Consider the following 20,794-nt stretch of genomic DNA (forward strand, 5'->3'; position numbering starts at 1 on the left):
AGTGACAGGGGTGGGGGAGGAATTACTGTTGTTTGACCCATTTCTATTTTTGTTACAAAAAATGCACACCCACAAAACTAAACATCTTCTTAAATGTAATCTCTGACCTTTGGAATTTCTTGGTAATTTTGGAGGCACGTTCAGATTTTAAGCTCTAGCAGGGCAACAGAGCTGGTTCATGGGGTGAGTCTCCCATTCTCCAATCGCCCCTCAGTCCCAAGAGCTCCCTGAACAGTTAACAACTTGGGCCTGTTCAATTTTGTCATTCTTTCACCTCCCTGTCAAGCCTCTTCTCTTCAGTGAAGATGATCTAGAAGTGGACTTTCTCTTCCCCTCCCCAATACCAAACTGATGTATCCCTGCAAGTCTGGCTCACCCTTTCCCCTTCGGGCTTGTTCCTCTTTTTCCTCTTTTTTGCACATGATTGCAAGTTGTAATTTTTCAATTGTAAGTGTCTCCACTGAGATCAGCAAAAAATGGGTCCCAATTTACCAGATGATGGGAATTCATGTGACCAGTGCAGCAAAACATGCTGGAGAGTGTCTGCATTTCTATAGGAAACCCACAAAGTCCTTCTTCAATATCCAGTTAAGTACACCATGTGGTTCAAATGCTTCTTAGATGACTCAGTTGCATTTAGCAAATAAGACTTCTTTTTATTTCCTTTCAAGTACCCAAGGAAATATTTTCTCTTTTTCCAGATGATGGCAATCAGTCTTGGATGGAATTTTCCTGATTGGGATTTTGGGAATTTGTAGTTTTGTGCTTGTAGGTGTAAAGCAAAAGAGGGCAGATGCATTCATGGAGGAGTGGTGGTCGTAGTCTACAGAACAGGATGGGGATACCTCCTCTTCTGCCCACTTTGTAATGATATTCATAATAATAATAATAATAATGGCATTTATTAAGCACTTACTATGTGCAAAGCACTGTTCTAAGCTCTGGGGAGGTTACAAGGTGATCAGGTTGTCCCACAGGGGGCTTACAGTCTTAATCCCCATTTTCCAGAAGAGGTAACTGAGGTACAGAGAAGTGAAGTAACTTGCCCAAAGTCACGCAGCTGACAATTGGTGGAGCCGGGACTTGAACCCATGACCTGACTCCAAAGACCAGGCTCTTTCCACTGAGCCACTCTGCTTCCCCATAAAGCCATCATAAAACCAGTCGTCTTGGCAGTCGTGGATGTCTGGAAACCCTTCGTGACTTGCTGGGCCCTTTTCAGAAAGAGGAGGCTGCAGGAACATGCTGACCCCATTTCTGCCTCTCAGAGTGCTTTGGAGCCTCCAAGGTATTGTGGAAGCTCCTGATGAAGTTTTGACAGCCTTGGGCTACATTGGGGTGTTGTAGCAGCCTCCAGAAAGCTGGGGTTCTCTTGTGTTTGCTCCCCTGAAACTGCAGCAAGGCAGAGACACAGTGCAAGGGTCTGAGGCCTGGCGTCATTCCCACCCTGAGATGAATCAGAAGCACTATGGCCCAGTGGAAAGGTCATGGGCCCAGTAGTCAGAGGACCTGGGTTCTAATCCCAGCTCTACCAAATGCTTGCTATGTGACCTTGGACAAGTCACTTAACTTCTCTGTGCCTCAGTTTTCCTGTTCTCCCTCATTCATTCATTCAATCGTATTGAGCGCTCACTGTGTGCAGAGCACTGTACTAAGCGCTTGGGAAGTACAAGTTGGCAACATATGGAGACGGTCCCTACCCAACAACGGGCTCACAGTTCAGAAGGGGGAGACAGACAACAAAACCTATTAACAAACTAAAATAAATAGAATAGTAAATATGTACAAGTAAAAGAAATAGAGTAATAAATCTGTACAGATATATATACAGGTGCTGTGGGGAGAGGAAGGAGGGGGCCCAGTCCTACTCAGACTATGAGCCCCAAATGGGACAGGGACTCTGGCCAATGTAATTAACTTGTATCTACCCCAGCTCTTAGAACAGTGCTTGACACTTAGTAAGCACTTAAAAAATACCATTAAAAAAGTCTGGAGCAAGTCAACCGTTTGCAAATCCAGAGGAGCACATCATCCTGTCTGCATCGGCTCTACACCTGGATCTGTACTCTCTAAGCGCTTGATATTCACCCAACCCTCAGCCCCACAGCACTTATATACATATCTATAATTTGTTTATTTATATTACTGTCTGTCTCCTCCTCTAGACTGTAAGCTCCTTGCCGGCAGGGAAAGTATCTACCAACTCATTTTATTGTACTCTCCCAAGTGCTAAGTAAAGTGTTCTGCACACAGTAAGTGCTCAGTTAATACCATTGATTAATTAGAGCTAGGTTAGATTGAAAGGGGTGAAGAATGCTGGAAGGTAAAGAGAAGATAGGTAAAGAGGGAGATGACTGGTGGACAGCCTAAGAGTCAATGGTGAGGAGACCTTTAAGGACGGGAGTGAAGTGGTCCAAACGGTTTTAAGAAGATATTTGCAGCTGTTTATAAGAGTGTCGAGGAAAGAGGTTTGGGGCAGGGAGGCCAGTAAGGAGACCATACTATTTCTGTTATCCAACTGGAAAGTAATGAAAACTTAAACAGGTTGGGGATGTAAAGGCCAAGAGGAAATGCCACAATTACTCTTATTATTAAGATTCGGATCCATGAAATATAGAAGAGGAAGAATTAGCAAGAAATTAAATAATGACTGGAAGTGGGAAATGAGGAGGAACTCAGATGTCACCAAAATTGCAGGGTTCTGAGGCAAGGAGGATAGCGGTGTTTTCAACAGTGCTAGGGAAGTTGAGGAGAAAGTTTACGGAGGAAAGACATCAGTTCAGTTTTTGAGTTTAAGGTGCTGGTTGGTTGTATAGATACCTGAGTCCGTGTTATCACAACACTCAAGTGGTATGGGGAGAAAAATAAATACCCAAATTTGTGTGTAATGTAAGAAACCTTTAATTCTGCTCACCTTCCACTCTTCTCCTGAATTGGCTTGTTTTGAGAAAAGCAGATGTAAAAGAGCAATTTACTGCTATCTTCAAAGGTTTTCTTCATTTTTCTGATGCTCCCTGAGGGACCTCGAAAATGCTCGGGTAATTATGTTGGCACTCCAGGCTCTTTTTGTGTGTTACACAGTACTCTCTGTAACTGAAAAGTAGTAGACTTCCAAAAGTTTTAACTCTTTACACAACTTCTCTTAGAAATGGGATGTAAAGAAATTGAACTGTAAGTGATGGTATGTTCATCCTAGGCAGAGCCAGTAATCATCGGTGGCAAGGAGGCTTTTAACTGTTGTATTTTAACTTCCCTAACACTCTCTGCTAAGCTTCCCCAATATAATAATGGGAGAGAGTGAAAGAGCAGGAGTTGTTTTTTTTTTTTTTCTCCCCCATCTGCTTACCACTGTGTGGTTTCTGTGGGTGTTGTTTTGCTTTTTCTGATGCCAGGCGGCAACACGTCCTCACCCATGTACATGCAGGACTTCCCACTGAGGTTTGTTTCCCCCAGCAGAGCATTGGAGATCTGAAAACTGACCAACTACTAAACCAAAAAATCTTTGAGGAAGAAAAGTTGTTTTTTTTTTTCCAGATGCCAGTTGATTCTCGCAGAACTGTTAAGTATGTTAACTTGCTGCAAGAGCCTTGGGTTAGATTTTGACACAGAAAGCAGAGGAACATATGTCAAGATGCCTAAGATCTTTAGAATGGATTAAGAATTCAGATCTTGGAATACAGTAATACTGCCAAATCTCATTTTTCCAGATATCTATTCTATGGAAATCCCCTTTTGCCAGAAAGCTCCCTGAAATTCCTTTTTGTTTCCTCTGCTCTCCTTTCCTGCTGACATTAAACCGGGCCCCAAAAAAGTTATGCCCACAGCCTTTTGAAAGGCTCTTCGATTGGACAGTTAGAGCCAGCGAAGAATATGGGACTATTCATCTCTCAGAAAACAAAGTCTGGAAGTGGCTATACCTAAAGTGGATATTCCACTTCTGAAATTCCAGTCCTCTAGAAATGGTTTGGCCAATTTTTGGATGAGTGGGATTTATGTGGATAATTCGAAGGATTACGTGATTTTAGAAGTCTGGTATCTTTGATATGTCATTGTCAAATTTTAGACTGCAGAGGGTTGTAAATCTGTCTGTGGGGCAAGTTTAAATTCCAGTCATCTTAATTCCAACCTGATTTCAGAATTCATATTCCACCAAGTCAGGGTCGGATGGAAAGAACTCTTCCTGATGCCTTTGCTTTATTCTGCCTTACACATTCTCCTCCTTGACTGATGTTGTAGTGATTCCTTTGCATAGGGATGATCTAATTCCATGGGGATTTTTTGCCCTATTAAAAGCAAAATTCAGCATTTTGGTACTGGAGTGAGTAATAGAATTATAAGGGTGGCAGGGACTGTGAAAGGTCATCTCATTCATTCCTCTGCCTTCAGACAAGACTTTACCAAGGATAGAAATGAAATTTCATAACTCACTTATTGCCCATACTTCACTAGCTTAACCAGATTCACAGTTTTTAGAACAAGTTCTGGACAAAGATGGCTTCTGTGATGGATTGAGGAAACATTAAGGGAGGGATCCTCCTCTGTCCTGTCACCTCCTTCTACACAGATGTACATATTGTGGCTGGAGTGTATGAAATGGGAGGAGACAGTGCTAAAGGAAGAGGAGGTGAGAGGACATTGCATACATCCGCAGAACCCACCATTAATGAATTCCATGACATTCTTCCTAGGTTGGTGGCTAGCCATCTAGGGAAAAGTGGTGTGGCCTAGTGGGAAAATCATGGGCGTGGAAGTCGGAAGACCTAGGTTCTAATCCTGGCTCCATCGCTGGCCTGCTGTGTGACTTTAGGCAAGCTGCTTCTCTGCACCTCAGTTTCCTCAACTGTAAAATGGGGGTTAAATGCCTGTCCTCCCTCATACATAGACTGTCAACTCCATGTGGGACAAAGTGTATCTGACCTAATTAACTTGTGTCTGCCCAAGTGCTTAGAGCAGTGCTTGACACATAGTAGGAGTACAACAAATACCATATAAAAATAAACAAACGCAGCTGATGTAGTCCAGTAGAAAATAAAACTAGGTTTTCCTCAACCTCTGCATCCCAGGATTGAGAGTGGATTGAAATTTTTGTAAAAATATTGAGACCCAGAATAGAAAGCCACGATCTATTCAATTCATTTGAAACATTTTTGTTTTGATTTGCTTCTGAAGTAGAGAATTTCCAGTGATCTTATCATGGGTTTTTACTATGGTGATCTGACTTCATCAAAGATTTGTTTGGCAGTAGTCTACTTCTTCTTGTCCAAGTCCTCACAAGCAAGCTTCAGAAGCATTTGAGAATTTTTCACACAAACTCTCATTTTGGCTGCTTATTGCCTTTCTTCAAAAATATTCTTCCTATGGGGAAGGTGTTATTTTGGGTTCCACTTGAGTAATCGGTATGAATGAGGTGTGGATAAAACCGGAATCCTCCCCTAGTCCACGCCTCTGCTGTTCATTCAGTAGTATTTATTGAGTTCCTACCGTATGCAGAGCCCTGGACTAGGTGCTTAGAAGAGTACAATCATCAATCATTCATTTGCATTTGAATTCTTATGGTGTGCACTTGGGAGAGCACTGGGAGTACTGAGCACTTGGGAGAATACAACACAGTTAGTATACACCTTTCCTGCCCAAAGGGAGCTTAGAATAAATGGCAAAGGCAAAGATTAACTGGTACATGTAGGGATGGGTGGTATTTTCCCAATTCTCCCCTATAAAATGTCTCATAACCTTTTTTCCCACAGCATTTGTTTCTGCCTTAGGATAGATTTTCTTGCCTCCTATAGGCATGTCCAGAGTGTTTTTCATTCTGAATAATATATCCAGAGCATTCCCCCTTTAAGAACCTATGTTTTTTCCATTTTTATTTAGTAGCAATTAAATACTTGTAGTTGTTGAAATTGTCATTAAAAAAATGGCCTAGAGACCTGCAATTGTAAACTGTGTAAGTCCCATCTCCTTCCAGAGGTGCCTTGGTACTGCAGGACACCAACCTGCAAAACTAGGAGCCTACTGGTTTTGTGGGTTTTTTAAATTATTTTCTTAAAAACTCAAGGAATAGTACCGTAACATATTTAATGCTTGATAAAGAATTAGATAGAATAATGAATGTGTCCCTCAATCTGCGTAATCTCGGGGCTCCTCCTGACAGCTCTTCACCCATTTCCTCCAAAATTGAAAAGCAGCGTGGCCTAGTGAATCAGACAAGAGCCTGGGAGTCAGAAGAACCTGGGCTCTAATCCCAGATTTGGTACTTGCCTGCTGTGTGACCTTGGACAAGACATTTAACTTTTCTTTGCCTCAGTGACCTCATCTGTAAAATGGGGATTAAGACTGTGAGCCCCATGTGGGAAATGGACTGTGTCAACCGTGATTAGCTGGTTTTGACCCCAGCGCCTAGTATGGTGCCTGGCACATGGTAAGCCCTTAACAAATACTGTAAAACAGAAGGGGGGGAAAAACATATTTCTCCCCACTAGAATGCTTTTATCGCAGGGCCTCCCCTAAATTGTGAAGAATAGCGACTGCTTCATTCTGTGACCTAGGTCTTGGCATCTCTGAATTGGGAAGGTGACACCCTGCAAACTGCAGCAGTAATCAAGATGGAGACAGAAACCTTAGAGCAGGGAGGCCAAATACAATGTCCTGGAGCCGAAAAATAAGGTGAAGGGAATGTTAGGAGGCAGAGATCTTTTCTGCCCTTGTGCCCCAGTCCCCTTTAATATGCATAATTTGCTGCTTTTGTTTACTTAGACTTGTCTTTCTCATCCCTACCCACCCCTGCTTCCCTGACTAAATAGAGAGAGTCTGGTCTTCACTTAGCCCTTATTTGCTTCCCCTTTACTCTGTCTCCAGCCCATGCCAAATGGCTAGGAGTGAGGTGGTAACAGTAGTAGTAACAGGATTCATTGAACGATCAAATGCACTTTATTAAGCACTTGGAAAGTATAAAACAAGAAAATGGCAGGTTTCCTGCCCACAAGAAGCTTACACTCTAATGGGGAAGTCAGACATAAAGCATTTACCAACAGGGGAAATAATTTAATGTACAATTAGATCAGCATATATGTTATATGTAAGCGCTGAAGATGGGTGAGGGGAGGACTGCTCCTTCTGTATTTCCTTCTCCCCCACCAAATCCCATATCCCAGCTCCATCCAGGATCAAGATAAACCTTTCCCTTCAAGATAAACCTTTCCTTTCTTCTGAGAGAGCTGAGAGCTGGGTGGGAGCCATGGCGTAGCTCTGAAACTCCTCCTTTTGAGTTGGATGGTGGGCTCAGGATTCCAAGAGTGGCAATGCGATTCCACAGCTGCACTGTGACCTTTTCGGTACCACAAAGGCAGACCCAATGAACAAAACGTGGTCAGTGATTTGTGAGGGAAATGGCATCGAGCAGACAGCTGGTGTGCAGTGGCCAGTGGAAGAAGTGGCTCGGTTTGAGAAGAGACGTGCCTGGAAGCAAAAGAGGCGAAACTACAAATGATGACAAGATCTTCAGGCAGCAGTCAAATCCACTAACCAGGGTGCAGACAACATGTGTATTGAATACGGAAAGGACTCCTGGTCTCAATTTGTTGTTTGCAGGCATGCTTGTTCACCCGAATGTTAATGCAAAGACCAGGATACATGTGTATACACACGTGTGTATATATACTCACACACACACACAAATTATGTAGAGCTGTTTCAGGAATTTAGAGCATCCTATTGTACATTATTTTATGTAGAATACCCCATGGATACATTGGTCTAGTCAGCTTCCTTTAGCTTTAATGTCATTCTCTGGCTTAGAGTACTAATGAACCTGTCATCCATAGCCTTTGATAGATCCCTAAGGGCCAACTTCAAACTGGAGTTGTGTGCATCTAGCTTTCACATGAGACAACTGCAAGAGCCGTTCAGAGAGCCGATGTTTTTCATGACCCTCTGCAACACAATAACAAAATACTCCTTTTTGTCCTTATTAAAATGAAGAAATGGTAAGATGTTTACATGTTAGTGACTTTTAAACTGGGATTTTAGGGCTGTTGCCGATTTTCTTATCCTAGCACTCAACTGATTTTATGAAAAAATGTCTGTTTCTTTGAAAAATAGGTTATTCTTGATGAGACGCTGAAGTCAAATTGCCCAGAGGTTATCTATGAAATTAAAGAAGAAACACCTGTTTTTCACAAGCTTGCTCTTGACCCTTTGGATAATACTTACATATATCTCCCAGCAGAGAAAGAGGTTGGTAGACATTCCAGATAAAATTTTTGACTTAAAAGAAGCCAGTTTTCTTTGTGTCTGTTTTCAGTGGTAGCGTTTGCATTTGGAGAATCTAGATAAATCCTATAGTAACTTACAGGAGTAGAATTTAAAATTTGGGAGTAACTAGAAAATATTATGTATTTAGAGCATTTTATTATTTAATTATGTCCATGTCCCTACAGTGCATTTATTATGGAGGTTTCAGAGGTAAGTGTGCTGAATTTATCCTTTGAGCCATTTCTGTTTTGCAGTGAATTTTTGTGTATATTTATGAAACACACTTTGCCCTCATTTGTCAATTTAATGTTTGAGGTTAATAGAAATAATGGCCTTAAACAGGGTTATGGGAGAGATGTGCCATTTTCCTCATTATTTAGGTCATTTGATTGTGTCAGTATTTCTCCCCCTTTCTGTTGTGGCACTTTGATCTCATTATTGGGTCTTTGATCTCAAGTGTTCATTCAGTGGGCCCCATTCAGTGTTCCTCTAAGATAAATAGCTCAGAGGACCACTGAGCCCTCTTAGGGACCCTGGAAAGCACAGGGTTCCTGAGCCCAGGTGAACAGGTTGTAAAATATGCAATTTTTGATGAACAATGTGAATTCTGCTAGGATTGTTTCTTAATGTACCATAGAATTGCTAAAGTATTTAAAGGTTGAGTTGATAAACATTCCTTTTGTGGATTCCACCTCAAACAGCACGAGTTGTCCTTTCAACTGTTCATTATGATTGTTGGAGTTACTGTCGCCTTTATTTTTAGATTAGAAGGATACGTGTTGCAAACTGTGATAAACATAAATCCTGTAAGGAGTGTTTAACTGCGATGGATCCTCATTGTGGTTGGTGTCATTTGCTCAAAAGGTATTGCCTGAATTTGTTCTCACCCCTCATTTTAGAAAGTACCTTGCGAAAGAGCTCCTCTTTCCCTAATTAGCCATCATTTCAATGGCTGGGGGGACTGAATTCGTAATTGACTTAAATGTCATTATATAATCCTAATTAATTCTCAAAGCTTTTTCTAGGCAGGGTCATCAGTTCTGCTATATTGTTCCCCATGGGTTGTTGTGTCATTTGAGGGGGAGGGGGTTGGAAAAGTGGTTGGGGGGGTTGGCTCCAATTTTCTGGAGGGACTTGCTCCCATTCTTTCCTGCTGCCTGCATCAGGAAGGCTCGGAAAACAGGCAGAAGGATCCCCCAAAAGTCTGAACAGCAGCAAAAGGGCATCAGTCAATCAATCAGTTAATCGATGGCATTAATTGAGAATTTACTATGTGCAGAACACTGTACTAAGCGCTTGGGAGAGTGCTGTACAGCAGATATAGCAGAGACGTTCCCTACCCATAATGAGCTTATAGCCTAGAGGGGGAGGCAGAAGTTAATATAAATAAATAATCTACAATTTAAAGATATGCGGGTGAGTGCTGGGTGTAACCTGTGAATAACAGATTGCAGTCATCATGAGTGAATCTGTCCTCTTAACCAAGTGGGAGGAAAGCATATTGGAAATACAAAGGGGCACCATGACCAGTGTGGTCTTTTGATGTTAGGTTATGGCACAAGGGCTGGTTATGTTGTATTGGCCGCTGGGCAGAGATGGCCAGATAGTCAGGAAGAGCAGACTCTGGATGAAAAGACGGTTCATGTGAATGTAATCTTTGGCACCCACCTTTATTTGGGAGTGAAATGATCATTCAGACCACAGGCAAATCTGTTAAAAAGCATAGCATCGTTTAGCATGTCCTACAACCGGCATCATTCTCAAAAAATAAACCACTGGCTTTGTATGCCCCCTGGGCCCGTGTTGCCCACCCCTTGAAGCAGTCCTGGGGTCTGAGTCTTGGGGGTTTGAAGAGAGGCCCGTCTCACCTCTGAGGGGACTTGTAGCCGGCTTCTTATCATGGCAGTTCCTCTCATTGCTGGGACTGGCCTGGTTGGATTTCTCGTTGCCTTGGCAACCCAATACTCCGGCTCTCACTATAGAACCAAGGAGGAGAGCATTGACATAGCTCAAGCAGAAATGAAGAAAAAAAAAAACAGTCCCTGTCAGTTTAGTGCTCTCGTTTTTTAAGGGGAAAAAATGAATTAGAAAGCAGAGCTGATCAAGAAAAAGCTGAAAGCGGAACAGGAGGCAGCCAAGGGTTGGGGTGGAGGAATAAAGGAAAAGATGAAAAGCTCTGAGGAAGAAGGAAATCAGATTAAAAAGAAACATGGAAATAAAATGTGAGTGAGAAATCGAAAGAGCCGACTAAAAATGGGGAATTGAGTTATTCAAGGAAATAAAACTGGGGGGCACACAGAGGCAGATAATTGACCTCATCTTTCTGGGCTTGCTAAAAGGCAGACAAAAGAAACGGGATCAGGGGAATCTCATGAATAATTGTATTGGTTAGAAACGTTTTTCTTCTTGCTACTTACCCAAGATTGGAGTTTGAAAAATTAACTAATCATTTTTTATGGTATTCGTTAAGCACTTACTATGTTCCAGGCACTGTAGTAAGTGCTGGGGTAGATGCAAGCTAATCAGGTTGAACACAGTCCATGTCTCACGGAGCCCACAGTCTTAACCCCCCGTTTTACAGATGAGGTAACTGAGGCACAGAAAAGTTAAGTGATTTGCCCAAGGTCACACAGCAGGCAAGCGGCAAAGCCGGGATTAAAATGCAGATCCTTCTGATGCCCAGGCCGGTGTTCTATCCATTAGGTGACGCTGCTTATCAATTGTGAAAAAAGTATTTTATGGTTCTATCAGCTGAGGACCTTTCTAAGGCTACTTCTCATTTGCATTTGCTTGTCCATCAGCAGAACTGAAATTTGTGCTAGAGGGCATGGTGGGGTCAGGGGATAGAAAGCCCACCAGATCTCAAACTAGTAAGTCAGTCCTGGCCAAATGCGTGATTTGACTACTTGTTTTGGGCAGGATCCTAGTAGGGAATTGCACATTTGTCCAGCAGCATGAGTCTATCTGGGAACAAGTACAGTGCACTGCACATAGTGAATGCTAAGTAAATGCCATTGACTGATTGGGTACAGCGCAGCACAGTATCAGACAAAACGGGTCTTGTGACGTCGGATGTAGTGAGTGCTACAATTTGAGTTTTTCTTAAAGCAGGATGGAGTTTTACAAGATGCGTCCCCTACACGGTAGGGGAACTGGGTGTTCTTGATCTTATTTGGAGGGCGTGAGGGAAAGGGGGCAGAGAAACGCTGATTCCTCTGTCATGAGGGAAGAGAGATCCAGTACCTCTTTGGGGTTGTTTTAAACCAATTAAATGCGGTCCAGAGGCTTAGGCTGGGTGTGGTCTGGAGGGCATTGGCTGTGTCACAGACACAGATGCGGGTGGAGAGTGTGGAGGGTCCTGCTGGCAGGACAAGGAGTAGGCCCTTATGGCAGAACAGAGTGGGACCCAGAAGGCAACAGGAATAAACAAGAGCTCCACTTACCTCCCCTTCCTTCACCCCCACAGTTCAGCTTGGGAAAGAGAACAGGTAGGGAAATGTACTTGAGATGAAACCTACATGCCTGAAGCAGGACATGGAGGGAACAAGGTTATTAGTCACTTTATTGCAGAGCACTGTACTAAGCACTTGGGAAGTACAAGTTGGCAACATATAGAGACGGTCCCTACTCAACATTGGGCTCACAGTCTAGAAGCGGGAGACAGACAACAAAACAAAACATGTGGACAGGTGTCAAGGTGTCAGTATAGAATTAAAGCTAAATGCACATCATTAACAAAATAAATAGAATAGTAAATATGTACAAGTAAAATAGAGTGATAAATCTGTACAAATATATACAAGTGCTGTGGGGAGGGAAAGGAGGTAGGGCGGTACTCCTGCACATATCTCCTCCCCTGCCTCAGTTGCCAATTCTCATCCAGGCAGAGGCAGTGAGAAGTGTCACATGGGTCCTAAGAGAATCTTGCCCAGTCCTGCCACAGCTCTTAACAGAACAGGAATAGGTGGGGCGTGGAATCACAGAAATGGTTTTCTTTTCTTTTACTCAGCCTAGAGCCAAGGATAAGTTGTGGATTTGAGGTGTGGAGTTTTATGTTGAATCCAATTAAACCCCAATAGTAAGAATAAGAGGAACTGTCATGTGGTGGTGGTGACATTAGAACAATACTGATCCTCCTCGTTTTTTGAGAAAGTATGTTTTTGTTCAGAAAGATACAGCTTCTCCTAGTAATGGCAGTCTCTAAGGAAGTGAGAGTGTGGGTGTGTGCTTGTGTGGGAGTAAGAGAATAAATGAATGACTGACTGAATCAATCAATCCCAGGGCTGAGTGGGATTTTAAGGAGGACTTCATGAGCAGCGGGAAGCAGTTTTAGGAGTACGCAAAGTAGGTCATTAAAAGGGCCACCGATGAACTGTCCCCACTACTTACTCTCGCTCCTCTCCCACTACACCCCAGCCGTCGTGCTTTGCTCCACCAGAACCAACCTGCTCACTGTGCTTCATTCTCTTCTTCAAACCCTCCTTCTGCCTCCTTCTCCTCCTTTCGCATCTGTTAGACCACTGCTGTCCCCATCTTCAAAGCCTTTCTGAAATTACATCTCCCCCAGGAAGTCTTCCCTGATTAATCTCTCATCTCCCTACCCTTTCCCCCTTTCACCACTAGCACTGTAGTCCTTCCTTCTCACTTTAGCAACTAAGTCCCCGCTCTCTTCCCCCACCCTCATCCTAGCACAAAGATATGTATCTTTAAACTTGTTTCCTCCTACTGTAATTTATTTTATTTTATCTGTCTCCTCTGCTAGGTTACTAGATCCCTTGGGGGCAGGGATCATGCTTACTAACTCTCTTGTTCTCCCCAAGCACAGAGTGAGCACTCAAATGCTATTGATTGATTGATTGAAAGCCTCCCCGGATTGATGGAGGGTAGGAACAGTTTAAGAAGTGGAACTATTAGAGCAGCCTCCCAATTTTTGCTGTCCCCAGTGGGTTTGTGGATTGGCTGCTAGTTTTGGCCATTGAATGCGTAGTGCCTGGTGTATCCTGTCAGATACCCTGTCAGAGGAGGCGTGGCTCTGAGAACCTGGTGATAACATCCAGTGTTAATGAAAAAGCAAAATCAGTCTATCGCATTTATTCATTCATTCAATCATATTTATTGAGCACTTACTGTATGCAGAGCACTGTACTAAGCATTTGGAAAGTGCAATTTGGCAACAGATAGATACAATCCCTACCCAACAATGGGCTCACAGTCTAGAAGTGGGAGACAGACAACAAAACAAGTAGACCCGCATCAATAGCATCAAAATAGATAAATAGAATTATAGATATATACACATCATTAGTGAAATAAATAAAATAATAAATATGTACAAATGAGCACTCACTGTGTTCAGAGCACTGTACTCACCACTTGGGAGTGTACAATACAACTTGTACTTCCCAAGAGCTTAGTACAGTGCTCTGCACACAGCACTCAATAAATACGATTGAATGAATGAATACAACAGAGTTGGTAGACACGTTCCCTGCCCATAATGAGCTTTCAATGTAGAGGATGGGCTTACAGTCTAGAGGAACTGGATTGAAATCTTGCAACTTGGAGACACAGGGATAAGCTTGAAAGACCTGAACCAAGCCTCTCTAGCTGCTGATAACCCTTTGAAGCCAAGATATCAAATCTGGAAGATTTGTTTTGCCTGCTTCAATTCTGGCGCACAACTGACTGTATTGGTAATGAAACCCAGATTGAAGGCAGAGGTAAACATCAAGTAGAGTCAGTTCTCTTAAAAAAGTTTTGACTTCATGTGGTGGACTGAATGCTGGTGGAGATTTGGAGACTGTTCTGATCTCTGCACATGTCTGCCGGGATAGAATGCAAACTGTCAGAAAAAAGAAAATCTATGCACATGTGCCAGGCATCAGTTAAGGCTCTACATCCTGTAAAGATTGATTCATCATTCCCTAACGTGAAGTTCTTCAGGCATGTAACGTCTGTTTTATAGGAGAGCAGACATGGTATTAGTCAAAATCTAGAAATCTAAAGGGCATGCAGTTTGGTGTTTTTATAATGCTAATATATCCCACTGCATGTATCGTAACTATTATGTGTTTCTCCTGGAAATTATTTATTTTCTGCAGACAAGGTCAAGTTCCTTCCATAGTCTGGAAAATGAAGAAATAAAATTATCATCTCATCAACACCGTTTATTGATCCCATAGGCAGAGAATTGTATTAGACCTTGAGAATATCCCATAAAGAACCCCATTTTCCAGGAGATGAGACATACCTCACGAAATAACTAGCTTTATTTTCCTTGAAAATGTGGTTGTATCATGAGGTTCATTTTCCCTCAGACTTGCAGGGTATAAATTAGGAACTACAGCAGAATTTCTGGTAAAGTAATGTGAGATTCTTTATGTACTCTATACTCTGATAATAAGCATCACTAAATTATTGTTTAATCCTAACGTAATTCAGTGCATGACATCACAATGTTAAATAAATGAGGAGTTACAGTAGTATTATAAAACTTTTGCAGGTGGCTGCAGATGTGTAGAAGCCTGTTGTGGTTCTGGTTTTTGTAACTTGAGAGAAGAATTTGTCCTCTTGAGGATGAACAGTAGCTTTCGTCTTTTCTTCTTAAAGACCCTTGTAGCAGGCTAACTCCTTCCAAACACCTCTGCATACCTTTAAACTCCTTTCTTCATTAAGGTCTTCCTCTTTTTCATATTTATAAATTCATTATTAAGCATTATTATTATTATTATCATTGTGGTACTTGTTAAGCGCTTACTATATGCCAAGCACTGTTCTGATTGCTGGGGTAGATACAAGTTAATCAGGTTGGATATAGTCCCTATCCCACATCGGGTCACACTATTATCCCCATTTTACAGGTGAGGTAACTAAGGCACAGAAAACTGAAGTGACTTGCCCAAGGTCACACAGCAGACATGTAGCGGAACTGGGATTAAAACCTAGGTCTTTCTGACTCCCAAGCCTGTGCTCTGTCCACTAAGCCACGCTGATTCTCAAATTCGTCTGTTTTTTGAAAAATTAATGCAAGAGTTTTTTAATCCCATACTTTTAGCTGGTGGTAATGAAACCTATTTTGGCCTCCTGCAACAATGCTTTGGAGTGTCAGAAGGTTGGAGTGTCAGAAGGCCCTCATTAGGTGACCCTCTGAATGAAATGCATTCATCCCATTCAGATCTGGATCATTCATTTGTAAATGAAGTTGGCTCCCCAGTTCAACAACTTCTTTGGTTATCTATTCAGGAATCTCTTCAATACCTTTGAAAATCTGTCACAAAGTGAGGGCTCCGAGGCTACTCCAATATCCATTTGGTTTTGATTACTCCAAGTAGGGAAGAGGCTTCTCTGTGCCTCAGTTACCTCATCTGTAAAATTGGGATTAAGACCGTGAGCCCAGTGTGGGACAGGGACTATGTCCACCCTGATTATCTTGTATCTACCCCAGTGCTTAGAACAGTGCCTGGCCCGTAGTCGGTGCTTAACAAATACCATAATTATCATTATTATTATTGCAATCTAAAGGCAGAAACAAGTGGACATAAATATCCAGACATACACTAGGGAATGGAATATGAGCATTGATAAGTATGATAAAAACAAAAGTAGGCAAGTAAATAAATGGTGATCGAGTCTCCCATTAACTGACAGATGGGCCTTGGTCCTGAACAGAGAAATTGATAGTGGTTTGCTCAGAGCCACTGGCAGTGTCCTCATTGCCCACCTTGTTCCCTGGGGAAGTAGACGGACAGTGGTATAGCCCATTGCAACGTGCACGCAAGGGTTTTTTTTAATAGACAGGACTCATGTATGCCCAAAGTGACCACAAGCAGAGTGCTAATGCCGGGCCAAAGTGCCATGACCCATCAGAGATACCTTGGGAATCCCTGTGGTCTTGGTTGCCCACATTAGCCAGCTACTTTTCCGAACTCCTGCTTGGCCTGTCACCCTCGCAAGACGCCCGAGGAGATACTTTAGTCAAAAGCCATCACCACTCGTGACAGCCCAAGTACGAATCTCAGTCTTCTGAATGCCAGAAAAGTGCCCTCTTGCTGAACCAACAGCAGGGCTAATGAATAAATAACCATCCCTATTTCCTATTATGGTTTTCATCACCCGTCTCCATGCTGGTGGTCCTAACCATCTAGCCATGCCTGCTTCCACTCACTACTCAACACTGCTGACCAGCCATCATCAGCCACGCGTCAAATTGGACATTCACTGGTCTTCATCATCAGTGGACGCCACCCCACTTCTCACCGCTCCCACTGGGAATAACCACTCTCTGAACACAACCTTCCTCGCATCTCCTTTCCCCACCCCACATCTGTCCTCCCTAGAAATTTTAGCACTCCAGAAACTCTTCATCTGTCCCAAACCCACCAAGCTCTGCCCTGCTGGAACTCCCTTCTAATCCTGCTGTCCCCTGATGCTCAGGTCCTCTTCCTTAAGCACATCAAGGTGATCAGTAGATACGATTGATTGTGACCCCTTTGTTGAGTAGGGACCATCTCTATATGTTGCCAACTTGTACTTCCCAAGCGCTTAGTGCAGTGCTCTGCACACAGCGCTCAATAAATACGATTGAATGAATGAATGAATTTGATATCCCAGTAAGTACCTTTAGCACTCAGGTCTCTGGCATGACTGGGAAGGTGAGGAGTAGTTCAAAAATGATTCTTGAAGAAGGAGATTTTTAGGAGGGCTTAGAAGGTGGAGGAGGTGGTAGTTTGGCATATTTAAAAAGGAACAGAGTTCTGTGAAAGGGGGAAAAAATGTGAGCAGTGGGTCAAAAAATGAGGAGAGAGGAATGATATTAACAGTATTTAGTGAGCACCTTATTTCATAGAAAGCACTGTATCAAGTGCTGTGATGTCATAACTGTTTCAGCTTCCTTTTTTGCACTGGATTTTCAAATAAACACCCAGGATAAACAAATAAAAGACAACCAGCGTACTGAGGTAAGCACCCAGCCAAGAAAAATCTGATATTTTGTTGTTGAAACTTGAGTGCAACTTAAATAGAATTCATTTGTGTGGGTGGAAAACGCTTCTTGCAGACTATATATCTTGGGTTTATAGACAGTTGTAGGCTATTTCTCAGGCTCACATTTATTGCAAAGCATACTGCCCATGTTCTATTATTGATTCCCAGAGAATTTCAGGATATTATCTAAATTAAAAGGTAAAAACTATCCCCCGGTTATCTTGCCCACATGACTGATTCACTCTTCTCTGTGCTAGCTGGATATCAGAGAAGAAACCAGAATCAATAACATTATTTTCAAATTGTTAATTTACTTCTCCTTTCTCCAAATGTTATCCTTGCCCATATTCCAAGCTCAGAGCCTGCAGAGTTATTGTATTTAATGGTCCTCTGTAGCTCTTATGATGATGATAATGGATATTTCTGTAAGCCCCTTTCATCTGAAATCTTAATTTGCCTTCCAGCCATCTGCCGGCTAGTCGGAGATTGGCGAGTAGGAGATTGGCCAGTGAGGTGGTGGTGGGAGGGAATGGGGAGTGATTTCCAGGGAATCCATGGGGCTGAGAGGTTCTTTGGAGTTGGACCCTGTTTGGATGGCAGGAATGAGTAAATAGGGAAGGTCAACTAGGGCAGCTCCTCCTCTAGAGCCGTTCCTCCAGGACAGAGGATGCTTTAGGTGCAACGAACAAGTGGGCAAGATAGATGCAGGTGGCTTGCTTTGTTGCTTTGTTGGAAAGGAGGTTTGGTGACTGCTGTCTCCACTGAGGCAGACTGTCTCTGGTTTAGGCGTCACCACTCATTATCACATCGTCAGGAGTTCTGTAGCGCTTACTTTGTGCAGAGCTCTGTTCTAAGCACTAGGGAGAGTACAGCAAAGCTGTAGACACATTCCCTTCCCACAGTGAGCTTTCACTCCCAAGTTCATTCAGGATTCTAGACCACTTTTTGGTACTCTTCCATCTCCAGTCCCACTCCAACAGTCTTCCTTGCTCCCGAAGAACCTCCTGCTGCCCAAATAGATGTGAGGTTTTGGAGAGAGGTGGGAGGGTGGGGGGTAGCAGAGTAAATGAGCATAGAGCCATTTGGTAGGTCAGCAAGGCAGCCTTCAAGTCGTGGCTCAAGTTGGGTGGACTGCCTTTTTTTATGGTATTAAGCGCTTATTACATGCATGGCACTAGACTAAGCATTTGGGTAGATACAGAGTAATCAGGTTGGACACAGTCAATGTCCCACATGAGACTCACAGTTAATCCTTATTTTACAGATGCAGTAATTGAGGCCCAGGGAAGTTAAGCGAGTTGCCTAAGGGTAATAATAATAATGTTGGTATTTTTTAAGCGCTTACTATGTGCCGAGCACTGTTCTTAGTGCTGGGGTAGATACAAAGTCATCAAGTTGTCCCACGTGGGACTCACATTCTTAATCCCCCTTTTACAGATGAGGTAACTGAGGCCCAGAGAAATTAAGTGACTTGCCCAAAGTCACACAGCTAACAAGTGGCAGAGCCGGGATGAGAACCCCTGACCTCAGACTCCCAAGCCCGGGCTCTTTCCATTAAGCCACGCTGCTTCGGCATGAGGTACAAAGCAGATGAGTGGTGGACTGGGATTCCAGGGACTGCCAATAGTAGTAGTAATGGTATTGAGTGTTTAGTGTGTTCTGAAGCACTATGTACCAGGGTAAATACAAAATAAACAAATTCAGATACAGTCAATGCTTGGTGTATGGGATGGTTGGGACTGGAAAGACGGTCATACTGGCATTTTGATGTTAGAGCTTAATTCATTCAATCATATTTATTGAGGGCTTACTGTGTGCAAAGCACTGTACTAAGCTTAATGAAGTCTCTTTGGGCGTGATTTCACCTTAGGACCCTCAGGATCAAAGGTACGCTGTAGAGCACATCTGAGCTGCTTACCTCCACTTGTGTCTTTTATTGTTGTCCTCTGCGCTTGAATAAATTCCATTAGTAGTACACTGCTGAGTGAAAAATATTTTTTAATGGAATAGATTTTTTTAAATGATCCTATCTCGGGCAGAGTGCACTTGGGGAAGCATTTATCGATTTGCTTTTGAAAATTCCTCAAATGTTTTCACTTGCTTTTGTGACTCGGTGCTTGTCCGGATCCTTTCCGCCCACCCCATAATTCAGACAGATGATCGGGCTCTCCGTTCCAAACATTCTCCGTCCCACAAGTGGGACCAACGCCAAAGGGGCCGCAAAACCAGAGATGTGCAAGACCCATCTTGCGTCTGAAGGTGCCATAGCTCTCATGCCAGCACGTCAGTCTGACCGTTGGAAAGCACTAGGGCCCTGACCTTCCCCACCTCCCTTTTCCCCTTTTCCAACCTGGGGACTTTCAAGGGACCCAGGATCCAGGCAGAACAAAGGTGGGGGGTGGTGATGAAGCTGGCAGGGCCCCCCGGCTCCCCCGGGCATCAGCTTTCCAACAAGCATCAGCCTGGGCTTTTAGGAGGCACGTACAAGGAAACACTGCCCACGCTTGTACCCTGGCCTGAAACTCCCTTGTGTCTCGTATCCGCTGGACCTTCAAAGCCCTTCTAAAAAGCCACTTCCTTCAAAAGGCATTCCTGAGTTCATCCCACCCCAATGTTCCTAGTCCTGCTATCCAGTCAGCTCTCTTTAGCACTCACATATATCTGTTTACAACTCTAATTGCCTTCTTTTATGTTTATTTTTATTTTTATCATATATGTCTATGCCCTTAGTTTTTTAACCTAATATACTTGGGCAGTTGTGTACACTTTTCACCAATAATAACAAATAATAATTTTGATATTTTTAAGCTCTTATTATATGCCAAGCACATCCTATCCACTGGGGACAGGGCTCACAGAGAGAGAACAGGAATTTAGTCCCCATTTTTCAGATGAGGATATTCATTCATTCATTCAATCGTATTCATTGAGCGCTTACTGTGTGCAGAGCACAGTACTAAGCGCTTGGGAAGTACAAGTCAGCAACATATAGGGACGGTCCCTACCCAACAACGGGCTTGCAGTCTAGAAGTAGGAGACAGACAACGAAACAAAACATGTAGACAGGTGTCAAAATCGTCAGTACAAATAGAACTACAGCCATATGCACATCAACAAAATAAACAGAATAGTAAATATGTACAAGTAAAATAGAGTAATAAATCTGTACAAATATGCAGGTGCTGTGGGGAGGAGAAGGGAGTAGGGCTGGGGGGGATGGGGAGGAGGAAAGGGAAGAGGGGGCTCAGTGTGGGAAGGCCTCCTGGAGGAGGTGAGCTCTCAGTAGGGCTTTGAAGGGAGGAAGAGAGCTCGCTTGGCGGATGTGCGGAGGGAGGGCATTCCAGGCCAGGGGGAGGACGTGGGCTGGGGGTCGACGGCGGGACAGGCGAGAATGAGGCCCAGTGAGGAGGTTAGCGGCAGAGGAGTGGAGGGTGCGGGCTGGGCTGTAGAAGGAGAGAAGGGAGGTGAGGTAGGAGGAGGCGAGATGATGGACAGCCTTGAAGCCGAGAGTGAGAAATGGTGGCAGAGGGAAGTTAAGTGACTTGCCCAAGATCCCACAACA

The 20,794-nt window shown here is 43.3% G+C and overlaps 1 protein-coding gene across 2 annotated transcripts in view; it reads left to right on the plus strand.

Annotated features, from left to right (window-relative positions):
* The window catches only part of PLXNC1 (plexin C1), a 136,123-nt gene that overhangs the window by 20,679 nt on the left and 94,650 nt on the right, over nt 1-20,794 (plus strand). For both annotated transcript variants that reach the window (XM_038756939.1, XM_038756940.1), the window contains exons 3-4: nt 8,098-8,232; nt 9,014-9,114. In XM_038756939.1, coding sequence (XP_038612867.1) covers nt 8,098-8,232; nt 9,014-9,114 — 236 coding nt within the window. The remainder of the gene's footprint in view (nt 1-8,097; nt 8,233-9,013; nt 9,115-20,794) is intronic.

This window comes from Tachyglossus aculeatus, chromosome 14, assembly GCF_015852505.1.
Source record: "Tachyglossus aculeatus isolate mTacAcu1 chromosome 14, mTacAcu1.pri, whole genome shotgun sequence".
Lineage (NCBI taxonomy): Eukaryota > Metazoa > Chordata > Mammalia > Monotremata > Tachyglossidae > Tachyglossus > Tachyglossus aculeatus.